The 14,721-nt window shown below is 38.6% G+C and overlaps 1 protein-coding gene across 1 annotated transcript; it reads right to left on the bottom strand.

Annotated features, from left to right (window-relative positions):
• Window positions 1–3,913: 3,913 nt before the first annotated feature.
• majin (membrane anchored junction protein) lies at window positions 3,914–13,847 on the bottom strand. Its single transcript, XM_033610248.2, has 8 exons — window positions 13,776–13,847; window positions 13,605–13,680; window positions 13,166–13,276; window positions 12,160–12,188; window positions 11,499–11,638; window positions 8,884–8,914; window positions 4,695–4,894; window positions 3,914–4,190 (listed from the first exon to the last, which is right to left on the bottom strand). Exons 1-8 carry the CDS (start codon window positions 13,845–13,847, stop codon window positions 4,151–4,153), a joined length of 699 nt encoding a protein of 232 aa, XP_033466139.2. The 3' UTR covers window positions 3,914–4,150.
• Window positions 13,848–14,721: the final 874 nt, after the last annotated feature.

Raw genomic sequence — 14,721 nt, 5'->3', positions numbered from 1 at the left:
TTCCATTTTCAGGAGTAAGTGTGTTTACAAACTGTAAGTGACAATCCTGCACCTTTAAAACAAGAGAAACAATCCTGTCAGTGCAATAAGAATATTTCTGTTTCCAAAATACATCAACTACCTGTAGATTTTTTTTTTTTGAGAATAAGGTGTGGCACTACACTTTCTCTGACATCTCTCTATTTAATGCATGTATATGTCCTGTTTGTGCATGTGTGTGTATTTCAAGCCTGTGTGTATATGACAACAGAGTGAAAAAACTGAATTTCCCCTCTTGAATTAATAATGTGTATCTTTTTCTTTTTTGATGAGCTACACTGTGTGATATGTTTCATGCTCATTACAATCAAGGTTCCCATACCTTCTTAAACATCTAATTCAAGGACTTTCCAGGCCCAGTTCCGTCAAATACAAGGACAAATAACAGTATAGTTTAAAACAGATCAAGATTAATTACTGTCACAACTGTGAGAATTTCTATAATGAGAGCTGACAGGCTTTACAGAAGCTTACAGATGACAAAAAGAGAAAGAGACTTGAATGTGTGAACACTTCTCATTGGGCTGTGTAGGTGGAGGCAGGTGGCATAGGAGACACAAACACAGACAGCAGGACGCAGCCTATTTATAACATTATCTAAAAAAAAATATATAATAAGAACTTCAATTTGTATTCTTGCAAAACTATAGAAATTCAAGCACTTTCAGTGACCCAGAATTTCAAGGATTTCAAGGACCCATGGGAACCCTGTACCAAAACACACGCTGTAGTTTATTTTCAGCCAATTCCACAAACCAATTGTGTATTAATCCACCGCTGAAAATAGTTCCCAACAAATCCACTATTTACTGGTATTTGAGTAACGTTTGCTAAAAGCTGCAGTGACCAGCTGTTTCAGGAAATTAATCTTCTTTAAAAAAAAAAGAAAAAAGATGAAACCATATATCTGGTTTAAAGATTTATGTCCGCAGTGGTAACTAATAGGTTTGGAGTGGAATGCCAATGACAGCACAGAAAAGTCACAAAGTATTAATGCTGACTAACAAATTGCTGGTTTTGTTTTTTAAATAGATTTTTTTTACACTAAGAAAAATATAGAATAACATCAGCCATATTCTTAAAACTGTCTTCCTGTTCTGCTCCACAATAAAAACCACAGTCGGAGGGAAATTAATAAAATTCTGTTCAACTCTCAGACGTTACCGCAAAACTCTCCTACATCAACAGGTTGTAGTGCTCACCTCATCACTGATCAGGATAGATGCTAAGGCTTCCAGGGCTACTCACTCACACACATTCCCACACTCACACACACTCACACATACACACCTTCTAAGGAAAACACAATTATCATCTTATGGCCCCTCTATCCCAAACATTCCCAATCTGGTTATGTCAATGGAAAACGGAATGTGTGACATCATCACCTAAACCCCCCCACCTACACACACACAAACACACAAAACTATTAGTGTGTTGACTGTGAGGTTGCAGTGTGTGTTTCTCCTGATTCCATGCCAACCAGGGACAGAGAGAGAGAGAGGTAGAGGGACTATAAATGTGAATGGCCTGCAGCACCTCATCAGGAGAGAATTAGATGTGAATGAACTTTGTTAAACTGGAGACTCTCTTGCAGTTGAAACACACACACACACACACACTGCTCCAGTGTGACTCAGCGGGGTGACTGATGTTTGTATCGCTCAGTGGCCCCATCGCTCTCGGCTGCCGTGGAAACCGTGGCGTCTTGAATAACTATAATATCATTAATGTGTCCGCTTCCACTTCTGCCCTGTTATTTTAATCTGTGTATGTGTGTGAAAGTGTATGATGTATGTGTGTGTCTGTGCAGCAGTGTATGATGTGTGTGTGTGTGTGTGTGTGTTATTCCAAGTACTATATGTGTGTATATCATTATGTCTGACAGGATATTGTGTGTGTGGTCAAAGTGTGTAAGTAGACATGAGCGTAAGATTATGTGTGTGTTATTTTGGGCTCTATGATAATATAAGGAGAGGATTAGGCAAAGTTTTCCTGTTTCTAAGATGATGTTTTAGTCCAGTTGACCCATTTACCTCCATATATAAACACATGCATGCAAGCGTGGACACGTGCATGCATGCAGGCACGCACGCACTCCATGTCCCTTTCATAAAGTTAATCATTGACCAGAGCTCATTTGAATTTTTTTGCATATTTGACGAACATCAGTTCTATACAAATGTTTGTGTATGTGTGCAAAAATGTCAGTCCATAAGACACAACTCACACACACACCTACACACACAAAGATAGAACACTTAACTAATTTAGATTGACAGGAGGAAAGTGGAGTTTCCACAAGGTGATTCTCACTAAGGCTCAAGGTGAGGACACACACACACACACACACACACACACACACACACAGACATGGGGGAGTGGAAATATTAAGAGAGACCCCGCATTGTCTACAACATTTACCAGAATAAAGCTTTGGAATGTGTTAGTGTGGATTTGTTTGACAGTCTGCACATTGAGGAAAGATGTAACCATTTGGATTAAACCACCTCCCACTTATTTACATTTTACACACTGAATCCAAAAATTGCATTAAAGGTCCAGTGCGTCAGATTTTGGGTCCAGGTATGGTATATAATAACCTTAATTATGGTTTCATTACTTTATAATCACCTCAAATTTAGCATTGTTGTGTTTTAGTTACCTTAGTTACCTTAGAATAAACTGTATCTACATAGGGAGCAGGTCCTCATCCAAGGAGTCTCCCATGTTATTCTACGGTAGCCCAGAACTGACTAATAAAACATTGGCTCTAGAAAAAGTCCTTTCACATGCCTGTGTTGGCCATCATAGTTATCCCACACGCTTGGCATACAGGAGAAGTTTCAGCTCTGCAACCTCACCACTAGATGGCAGTAAACCCTACATACTGGACCTTTAGAACAGAAAAAAATGTTCTGTAAGTTCTAAATGTAATGTGTAAGTTCTAAATGTTCCAAGTCATGTAACTGATCTTTTATTGCCCTATGTTCCTTCTTGCTCTTTGAAATCCTCAGATGCAGCTTTTCTTTTGTTGTTCTGAGGTTCTAGATTCATTCACAAAGATGACTGCGGTCAGAGCTATACAACTTTGGAATGACCTGCCTGAAGAGATCAGGGCTGCAAATTCTATCTCATCTTTTAAATCATATCTGAAAACCTATTTGTTTAAAACTGCTTTTTGGTGATTTTAACTGCTTTATTATTGCATGTTTTTATTGCTTTTATCATATTTTATTCGCTTCTAATTGTGTTTTGAAAGGTTCTTTATAAATAAAGTTTAGTATTATTATTGAATGCAGATGGGGTCACAGACCATAAAAGGAAAATTAAATGTAGCAAAAATTTAGGATGGGAAACTGAGAAATGAAAGACACGGTGTTGTCTTGTTGGATTTGGAGGGGGAGCTCATGAAAGTAAATCCAGAGGAAATAACATCCACATCTATGAAGTTGGAAAAGATGCAGACTCTGATTCTGTGGTATGAGCAGTACTATAAATACTACTATACTATAAATTTAAAAAAAAAAAAAAAAACGATAATTGATGCCATAGGCCAAATTTAAAAAATAATAATAAAAAATAAAATAAAATTAACATATAAAATATAATATTTTTAATAAGAAATAGTCATGCCAATACCAACAGAAGAAAATATATATTTCTCAACTCCCCCCCAAAAAAGAGCACTATACAAAAAGAAGAAAAAAAAAGAGGATCCAATTATTGCAGGTGATACTGAGAAAACAGCAACATGAGGCATGCTAATAGCAAGGACTCCATCCATAATGGAATAAAATAAAACAACATAAAATCACAAAAACATCCAATGGAAACAAAGAAGTAACAATATTTATTAGCTTATGGTCTTAATAAAGAATAATTAGACGCTCCATCTCCATAGTTAATATTTTTAGATAAGTTCATGTAAAGGAAAATCTTTCATTAGTATAAGTGAACAACAGGAGAAATCTCAGCAGCTCTATGAAATACTGAAAAAACTAACTTTTTTTGTTTGCACTGCAGAACTTAAACCAAACAAACCCCAGTGAGTCTTCTCTCCTGAAACCAGTAACACCTCTTGTCTCCATGTGTCTCTCCACCACAGCACTCAGGGATCTTTGAAGAACAGGGAGAAGGGGAAGATATGGCTGCAAAAAGAAAGACAAAGAAAGTTACCAATCTGCACACGTGATTAATGCAACTGTGGGTTCATCTCACGCAGCTGCTACTGCACATCATTATTACCATAAAGAGACTACATTTGTAAGATTGTTTGGCGTGCTCTGTCAACGTGGATATAATTTTGTCAGTCTTTTGTGTGCCTAAGGACATCTGGCGTCTCAGCTTGTCTCAACAGAAAGAAGAATATTGTAATTTCTGTGCTTATAATAGCTGGATTTCCCCAATCCGTTTTAATCTTTGTCAACTTTATTCTTTCACATGTACAGTACCAATTAGTTCTGGTTTCTCCCGTGGGTGTTAAAGTCAGTCAAATTGGCAAATAAGACAGTGACATCACCGTTATCTCTGCTGGTATGAATGCTGCCCTTAATGTGTGCTGATTCAATGATGCGTGGTAGTGAAATACTGTGTACTGTTGGTGTGGCTGCTCTGAACCTGGCTGCTCAGGCTGAAGGTGCCGTCATGCGTACCTGGCCAGTCGAGTCAAAATCCCTGGCCTCAAAGGTGTCCCAGGGACAGAGTCGGCATTTTCTTCCTCCTCGTCACCCTCTTCTTCCTCTCTCATGTCATACTCTGTTGTCCCAGGGTGCACTTTGCCTGGAGTCCCACTTACAATGACTGTGCTGGCACTTGATTTCTCCTGGGGCTCATTAAACCCCCTGGTACTCTTCTAGAGAAGATGATTAAAAAATAATAATGTAGACAATAGTTCAGAATATGAAATCTTTTTTACATTAACACAAATTAAATTGAACTGATGCTAACCCCTAACACTAAATTTCCAATCATGGCTCTGCAACTGTAACTACTGCAGCATATTAAAGCAGTGTGCACAGGGCTGTAGTAGAGTCATAGTCCATATAGAAGAGTTTGGAGTCGTGTCTTTTACAAAACAAAAGTGTAAGGAAACAATGTTTATCTGCTGTAATGTAACCGCTAACCTTAGCATGCCCAGCCAACTAGCTCACGAGTAGCTTAGCCTTATTTCCAGGGCAAAGACTATTATGTGTTACAGAATCAATATTTAGTGGTGTAGCCAGACTTTTTAAAATACTTTTTCTTTCTACATACAGTACACGCCAAAAGTTTGGACACACCTTCTCATTCAATGCGTTTTCTTTATTTTCATGACTATTTACATTGTTAAGTAAGTGTTGTTAAAATTCATATTATGGCAAGAACCAATCAGCTAACTAAAGAAAAACGAGTGGCCATCATTACTTTAAGAAATGAAGGTCAGTCAGTCCGGAAAATTGCAAAAACTTTAAATGTGTCCCCAAGTGGAGTCGCAAAAACCATCAAGCGCTACAACGAAACTGGCACACATGAGGACCGACCCAGGAAAGGAAGACCAAGAGTCACCTCTGCTTCTGAGGATAAGTTCATCCGAGTCACCAGCCTCAGAAATGGCAAGTTAACAGCAGCTCAGATCAGAGACCAGATGAATGCCACACAGAGTTCTAGCAGCAGACCCATCTCTAGAACAACTGTTAAGAGGAGACTGCGCCAATCAGGCCTTCATGGTCAAATAGCTGCTAGGAAACCACTGCTAAGGAGAGGCAACAAGCAGAAGAGATTTGTTTGGGCCAAGAAACACAAGGAATGGACATTAGACCAGTGGAAATCTGTGCTTTGGTCTGATGAGTCCAAATTTGAGATCTTTGGTTCCAACCGCCGTGTCTTTGTGAGACGCAGAAAAGGTGAACGGATGGATTCCACATGCCTGGTTCCCACTGTGAAGCATGGAGGAGGAGGTGTGATGGTGTGGGGGTGTTTTGCTGGTGACACTGTTGGGGATTTATTCAAAATTGAAGGCACACTGAACCAGCATGGCTACCACAGCATCCTGCAGCAACATGCCATCCCATCCGGTTTGCGTTTAGTTGGACGATCATTTATTTTTCAACAGGACAATGACCCCAAACACACCTCCAGGCTGTGTAAGGGCTATCTGACCAAGAAGGAGAGTGATGGAGTGCTGCGGCAGATGACCTGGCCTCCACAGTCACCGGACCTGAACCCAATCGAGATGGTTTGGGATGAGCTGGACCGCAGAGTGAAGGCAAAGGGGCCAACAAGTGCTAAACACCTCTGGGAACTCCTTCAAGACTGTTGGAAAACCATTTCAGGTGACTACCTCTTGAAGCTCATGGAGAGAATGCCAAGAGTGTGCAAAGCAGTAATCAGAAGCAAAGGGTGGCTATTTTGAAGAAACTAGAATATAAAACATGTTTTCAGTTATTTCACCTTTTTTTGTTAAGTACATAACTCCACATGTGTTCATTCATAGTTTTGATGCCTTCAGTGAGAATCTACAATGTAAATAGTCATGAAAATAAAGAAAATGCATTGAATGAGAAGGTGTGTCCAAACTTTTGGCCTGTACTGTATGTTATTAAAATATTAGGGTTAACTAGCTGTAGCCTACAGTACAAGACAAATGTGTTCATCGTGGATCATAAACTGAGGAGGATGCTATTTACCTGGGACTAGCTTTAGCATTCATCATTATACAGCATTGTGTCAGCATAATTATCATGTACTTGGCTTTCAGATTAATATCTAAAACTCATTTGCTGGTTTAAAATTCTCATACAAGCTATCAAAAAACATTTAAAACTTAGCCAGAGACTGAGTGTCCAACCAAATTATGGAGCTGATGAGAAGTTGGTTAGCAAGCTAATAAAATATGCTACAGCCAGTTTTATTTCAGTCACTAAAGTTGATGCTCTGTGACTATAAAAAGCCTGCTTTTCTCTACTTATGTCTGAAAGCTAGCAGGACTATGAGTCATAAGTCTGCCACTTGTTGTGTTTCCATCCAAATGTAGTGCAAATTTTAACCAAATCTACTTTTAATGTGCAGATAAGAAACAATAAATTGTAAACACAATAAAGCCCCAACAAAATAGCATTGAAGGATATGTGTGGTTTGTCCTTGTTCATATGAGTAGAGGAATAGTCTGCTAGCCACTAGGCTAATTTGTGCTACAGGAAATGTCATAGGCTTATGCTAATAATGTTTGCATGGGAAAATGTGTTGTATAAGTGTTTAGTATAAGACAGTTGTTTTGTCAGTGAACCTTGTGAGTTGTAATGGAGCCAAATTTTGTGACATTACCTTTGTTAAATGTTGCTGTTGTTCTTGTCTTTATATGAGAAGAGGAAAACTCTGCTAGCCACTGGGCTAATTTATGCAATGTAAAATGTCATAGGCTTATGCTAATAACATCAGCATGTTGTATACGTGGGGAAAACATGTCCAGTAAAAAACAGCTGTTTTGTGGAGCCTAATTTTGTAGACCTACTTTTGTTTAATGTTGTCGCTATCAAGCCATGTTTTATGGGTGTTTTTGGTGTGCTAGTTAAATCAGTTAAACTTTACAGCACTGGCATAGAAATCCCACTGCCAGCTAGTGTTTTGGAGGTGTAACTGCAGAGCGACAAAGATACACAACTGCACAAGTTTAAATGCTCACAATCATGTGGGCCACTTGCGTAAGCTATGGTGTAGGCTCTGCATACAGCCTAAGCACAACTACAAATCAGCCTTAAGTCATCCAGAGACAACTAAGAGAGCTTGCAGAAGCCTATGCAATGATGGTACCTCCTGACTATACGTCATCATTTATTCACTGCATCTAATTCTATTGCACCAATAGTGGAATTTACCTTTTAATGATACTTCAACTTTTCCACCTCCCCCAAATATTTTCTTAATATTTCAAGATTTTTGGCATTTTTATTCAGGTTTTTTTTAATACACAAATTGAAAAGACACCTAAAAACAGGTGGATGGCAACTGTAAATACTGTCGTTGTAAACTGCATTCGTGCCTTGCTAGAATGGAAAGCTTAATAGGCGTCGCAACACTAACTATGAGTGATGGTACTAACGGTCAGTTGGATTTTTTCAATTTGAATTTCTTTTTTAACAAAAAAATAAAAAATAAAAAATTCTTATGAGAACCCAGTAGTTTTTCTTCATCTTTTGACAACGCTTCTCTTACATTTGTTTGTGCCATCCAAACTTAATGACCACCTTCACTGTTCAAACTTCACCCTTTAGGGTGACAGCTTGTAGACTTGTATCATCACTTCCTTCTCTGAAAATGAATAACTCAGTGGGCTGACATAATGAGCTCAAATCATTTTTTCCACGTAAAACAAATGTGAGGGGAAAAAGAGTGGACAAGTGTAAAAAACAGGATCAGATTAGATGAAAGGCCGTGGATGAGAAGGGAGCGGGGCGAAGGGTAATTTTGGGACTTTGTTGCTAATCAATCTGAAGCACTTCACCAGAAACACACACTCTGCCACATACACACAATTACACAGAAACAGGTACGCTCTGTATCCTGATGTAATGCTATTATTAACCTAATCACTCGTTATCCTACCTGTGTGCACTAATGCTAGCCTGGGGCTACAATACAGACAGGGATGCTACAAGTGTGTGTTTGTTTATATATGTGGTAGAGAGGGAACGAAAGGGAGAGACTGGAATTGGACGATGAATTGTTGGAATCAGTTAATTCTGAGTAACTGTGGGCTCAAATTACTGACTCCTTGACTTGACATTGAAAAGCATGACACATCAGTTATCCAGTTAAATGTGATGAATGAAAGAATGAACTCATTGAATTAATGAAAAGAATCACCTTGCCATGATGTCCTGGACTTTCTTTGAGCCTGGTGAAAAGTTGGACACAGCCAAGTTTAGTCTTACATAAATAGAAAAATTACTGTTGTAAAAGTTTTGTTATTTAGAGCAGTTTAATTATTGCCTCATAAAACTAGACACCCCTTCATACAAGTCGAATACATGGGGAACTTCTCTTTTTACTCTGAAATACAGAGTAACATACACACAGTCCTATTCCTATTCTGCCATTTAAGGGATAGTATGAATATTTAGAAGTGGGGTTGTATGAGGTACTATACTCTGTCAGCACGCCACCAGTTTGGAGAAGCAGGCAGGAGTACTGCCATGAAAGCTAAGCAATGTACTGCTGTGGATGGGGGCAGCAACAAAATGTATTTTAGCCACTTAAAACAAATCACTAACAGTTTCAGTGTATGCTATATTGAGAGTATTTTCACTGCTTTGGCTTGATGCAGACAGCCCTTTCTGATGGGAAAATTGTTCCCCATCTACTGTATACTCTCGTCGTAGCCACCAGACTCCATTGACAAAAATGCTAATTTAAGCTCACTGAACACTGGAGCTGCTGGTCGACTGCTGCTCCGATTAGTTAGTTAGTTTTTGTTATTTTGCGACTTTGGTTAATCCCAACTAATCTTTTTAAACACCAAAGTTACCCAGTAACACAAATCAACTGACCGATTGAGGCAGCGGACCAGCAGCACCTATATTTAGCGATGTTAAATTACTGTTTTTCTTAATGGAGTCTGGCTTTGCAGAGAGCGATATAATGGCTTCAGTTTTCCGTCAGAAATCGCTGCCTGACAGCAAGGTAAAGTGGTGAAAATATTCTTAATATAGCATACACTTAAACCAATATTTAGTTTTTTTAGGTGGTTTTTCGTTGACCCCCCACAGCAGTACATTGCTTAGATGTGAATCAGAACGACAACCAACGCTTGTCTGTCAATGTCAGTGTTTTCTATTTAAATTGGTGGTTGTCATGCTTCATGGTGCATGGCCTCAGAAAGGCCTTTGGTTACGTGTTGGTGAATTAAAATGCCAGATTTTACTGCCAACACCAACAATTTTCTGTTAAATGCCCCATGTTCACAAGTCTGAATGCTCCTTGACAATCTTTCTTTTCTTTTCCTATTTTTCCAGCAGGTTTAACACAAAAACAAACCATCTGTCTCTCCAGGGCATCATGTAGCCACACACTCACACACTGATGAATGCCATGAGTGATAAAGCAGTATGTAGGAAGCCTCTGAGAACAGAGTCGTGTGCTTTCCCTGTGTGTGTTAATGTGCTGCACCTTTGTAGGGACATGTAAGTGTAATGGTCAATGTGGTGAATATAATTCAGTGGGAATTGCTTAATGAAACTTGATTTCCTGTGAACTGGTAATGATGCTTAAGGCCCTGCTGTTTGCAGGATGTTTACACAGTTTGTGCATCTGAGTGTGTGTTCCTCAAGTTCAAAACTATGAGACAATTCTGTTCAGATAAGTACAATACAGACTAGGTGTGTGTGTGTGTATTTTAAATCCTAATTTTCGCCTCAGTGATCTGACTGTCAGCGTGATTGAGGTGGCGCCCGTTCGGCTCTTTTCTGTTTCATAACTGCAAGAATCACTGGAGCGTGTGTGTGTGTGTGTGCGCGCGCACAAAACAGGGCAGTTGTCAGAGAGGATGTCTTGGTGATTTTATGAATAAGAACACTCATTTTCATCTCATGCACTAAAGATGTGTGAGGACGTGTGTAATGCTAGAGTGAACAAGCTTCCTCTTACTGCTCCCATCATCTTCACTGACATGTAATCCACATCATCACACTCATAATAATAGACACTGTTCCCACTGATGAGGAGTAAAGAAAACAAGCGATGACAAATGAATGTGTCCTTGCCTACTTTTCTGAAATACATGACAGCTCACTGTTATCCATAATGAATCCAATAATGCCTGCTAATGCCTGCTTAAAAACAATCACAAAGTTCATTCACATAGAAGCCCATGTCACCATTTTTGTGACCACTGGGTAGATTTCTACTCACTACATACATATATTTGCAAATTGCAATTTGTTTTAATGTGACAAACACAGAGTAAATGTAGCTTAAAGGATAAGTTCAGTATTTTAAAACGTGGAACCTAATATCCCATGTTTATGTGTCTAAGTGACTTATGGAAACAAAGGCCCATGTACAGTGGCTGTGTCCTTGCTGCAGCAGCCACAGGTTTGATTCCAACTCTTTGCTGCATATCATCATCCCCCATCTCTCTCCCCCCTTCACACCACAGCTTTCCTATCTAAGAAAGGCAAAATGCCAAAAATAACTAAAAAAAAAATAAAGAATAATAATTTGAACATGTCAGTGGCAAAAACAAGCACTTTCCGTGGATGAAAACTGACAGTGTGAAATGCCCCGAGTGGTTACACTGCAGCCTGTACTGTGGCTGCCATCTGCAGCGCTCTCACTCAATACTGGACCACTTTCAAAAATTGTTTTTCCCATGAGTCACTTGGACACAAAAAAATGTGCTAAAATAGGATCCAGGTTGAAAAATACCAAGCCAACACTTTAAGGTTACAGATAAGCTCTACAGTAAAAAAGAGAGCACTCACCCAGCAGCAGAAACCTTGCCTTCAACCTCCATGTCCTGGGACAAGCCCTTTATTATGGCGTCCTCTAGTGGTGAGTGTCCTCTACTGCACTTTGATCGGAGCTCAGAAACAGAGGGGAACTGCTGTGCAGCCTCTGTCTCCTAGGAAAAATGCAGTAGTGTGCTGTATATGATAAATGTCATGCAGCGGATACTCTATCACTGTTGGTATAAAATATAAAACAATCCAATGCAACAGCTCTGCAACCAACTGTACCTTTGTTAAGTTAGTAATGTTCCGTTCTGTCAGAGAGTTGTTGATTCAACTCTACAGTTATGTCTCGCACTGCAGTCTGGGGTGTTGTTGTATTGCACAGTGTTATATTCTAAGGCGTTCATAGTATTTATCTCCACAATATACAACTCTGGACATATAATATACACAAGATATGTCAAAATATTAAGTACACCATACAGTATCATACAATGCAAACTAATACAACAATTGAAACTCTGCAAACAACATCCTCACAAACAACCACTTTTCTTTTTGCTTTCAGTGATACTGGGTCCATTATACCTTATATATATTTTGTATATATATTATACGGTTTAAAAGTAAAACCGGAACACTCTAGCCAATATTCTCACTCTTTTATGTAAGTAAAAGAAGAACAACTCACTGAGCTCAGCTCCTGCTCTGCTTGCTTTTCTGAAAAAAAAGATAAAACATGTGAGGCATCAATATGCCTGAATAGTATCCTGTGTGTCTGTTTACTGTACTGAGATTCGTAAAAATGTCTGTCCTTTATCACATACTGCTAACAGGACTATTTTTGCCTATTTATCTATGCTCTCTCAAAGCCGCCAAAATCCTTTGACAAAAACAGTAATTTTACCTTGCAGAACATAGACGTTGCTGGTCTACTGCTGCCTTGATCGATTAGTTAGTTTGTGTTATTGTGTGACTTTTGGATCCAAACTAATGTGACATTGTATCATCTCTGTATTTCGCTGCACTTTACTTTTTATTTGTTTTTGTGTATTTTGCATTGTTACCTGTTATTGTATTTTTTGTATTTTATCTTGTGAAGCACTTTGTGAGTCCTCTCTGTGAGAAGTGCTATGTAAATAAAATGTACTTACTTACTTACTTACATCCACAGCAGTACATTGCTCAGCTTCCATGCCAGTTAGAGGAATATCACTAATTTGGTAGATCAAGAACAAACAATTCCCAAAGATGATTCATCTCAAAAAAGTCCCATTAGGCAGGCTAGTGGGATTTATATGTAGCACCATCATCATGCAGAAACCTACGTCAGGTTATGTGGAAGAAAGTTCTTAGAAGAGCTTGGCAAAAAAGCATTTTAACGCTAGAACATACGTACTTCAACCAAAATTTAAATGTTCAGAATTGAATACATGGAGAATACTAGTGGAAAGCTGCAGAATGATATAAACCTTGAAAAATAGTAATGATAATATTAATGCACGTGCACTTTAATTCTCACAGTATGTGCTACTATTGCTGTTGAACCACATCTCTTTCTTGATGATGACAATCAGTTCAAAAACTAATGTACATGTCCTTGTACTGACAGCATGTAATGCCTTCCAAATACAAGATGTATCTTGTGACTAAAACTGGATAGGCTGTGAGGTTTTTTCATGTGTGTTCATCCTTACCATTCTGCATGTTTTTCTCCAGGTAGAGAATAATGCTAAACGGGTAGGCTCTCTGCTTCCTCTCGCCATGCTTTCGCACCACCTTAGACACTCCCCTCCACCGCTTTTTATCTGATAGTTACAGTTAACAAAATAAGGTGAACTACGAGTCAATAAATATTATAATGGTGTGCAAGTAGGGGATCAGTAGCTGATCTGTATTCTGCAGTAAAGTGATTTAAAGATAACAAATACCAGCACCAGCATGCACTACAGTGATCTAAACACTTAATATTAGTTGTTAACTTTATTCAATGGGATCCCCACTTTGTCTTATTCCCTGTCACTGCAACCAAAAACTAAAAACTGGTGACCTTTTGTCCATTGAATATTAGGATAAGTAGAAAGCTGACAGCCAAAAAAATACGCTGATGAATAATTAAACTGATGTAAAGGATACAAGGGTAGACACTGAAGCGGGCACTACTGAAGGGTTGGAGATTGTCCAGGTTGCCAATAACAGTTCTGATAATTTCCTGAAAACAGAGAAGAGAAAGTATGAAAATGAATTAAAGAGAGAAAGAGTGCTATGAATGGTGAGAGGTCAGAATGAAGGAGTATCCATAATTACCTCCAGTTCCTCATCGAGGCTGTCTCCTCTTATAACTTCTTCTCTTCTGATGAAATATATTGTTATACGCATTATAATATGTTCACAACATGTGTATCTTGAAACATGTGGTTATACAGTACTAGCAGTTAAAGCTTGGTAACTTTGTTAAAAAGATACGCAATAAAATGCTTTGACCGTTGAGGGTCCAAAATATATTGTATAGTGTAAATGAAAGAGTCTTCTTTGGCTTCAAGGCATTCGAGGATCAGTTAGAACTCTTATTCTGAGATGTTATCCCTGAATAAAGGCCGACAGATCCTGTGGAGCCTCTGTTTTTGCAGATGAAACAAAACGTCAAAGACAAACTAAAGTATCCATCCAAATAGCCATTACAGGCAGCGTTGTTAAGAGAATGGAGTTAAAATAGGGAAAAAAGATTAATGTTTCCTCCTTTGTCTGAAGCTCAGCCATCTCCCCATCTGGTTCTTTTTTAGATTAAAGAGCATTTTGCAATACGTTGCAAAACTGAATCTTGAGCAGAAAAAGGGGAGGAGTGCATGGAAACAGCCAATAAGTAAATGCAATATCGATCAGTCGTCTCTGTCTTGCTGATATATGTTTGGCTTATGGATTTTGAGCTTGTGCTTTTTTGCTGTGCTTTTAAGAAAAAGAATTACCCAAATCTGTAGCTGCTCTAATCCAGAGCTTACTCTCTATTTTAAATTTGGTGTCACAATGTTTTCCTTTTTCTCTCGAGCTATTTTAGGTCTTGTGGGATTTGCACTTGTTAGGTTAAGGTAAAATTAAATTATTTCATCTCTGGTTCTAAACTCATTTCCAGTGATGCACTGAAGTATGCTCATCCCGGTTTGGAGAAACATCATGCAAGGTGTGCAACTAAAGCTACTTCACAAAATGTAATTACTTGCTTACTACTTGCAATTAATCCTATCTCAAACTTAAT

Source organism: Epinephelus lanceolatus, chromosome 22 (genome assembly GCF_041903045.1).
Source record: "Epinephelus lanceolatus isolate andai-2023 chromosome 22, ASM4190304v1, whole genome shotgun sequence".
Taxonomy (NCBI): domain Eukaryota; kingdom Metazoa; phylum Chordata; class Actinopteri; order Perciformes; family Serranidae; genus Epinephelus; species Epinephelus lanceolatus.
This window is presented reverse-complemented; position numbering and strand designations above follow the sequence as displayed.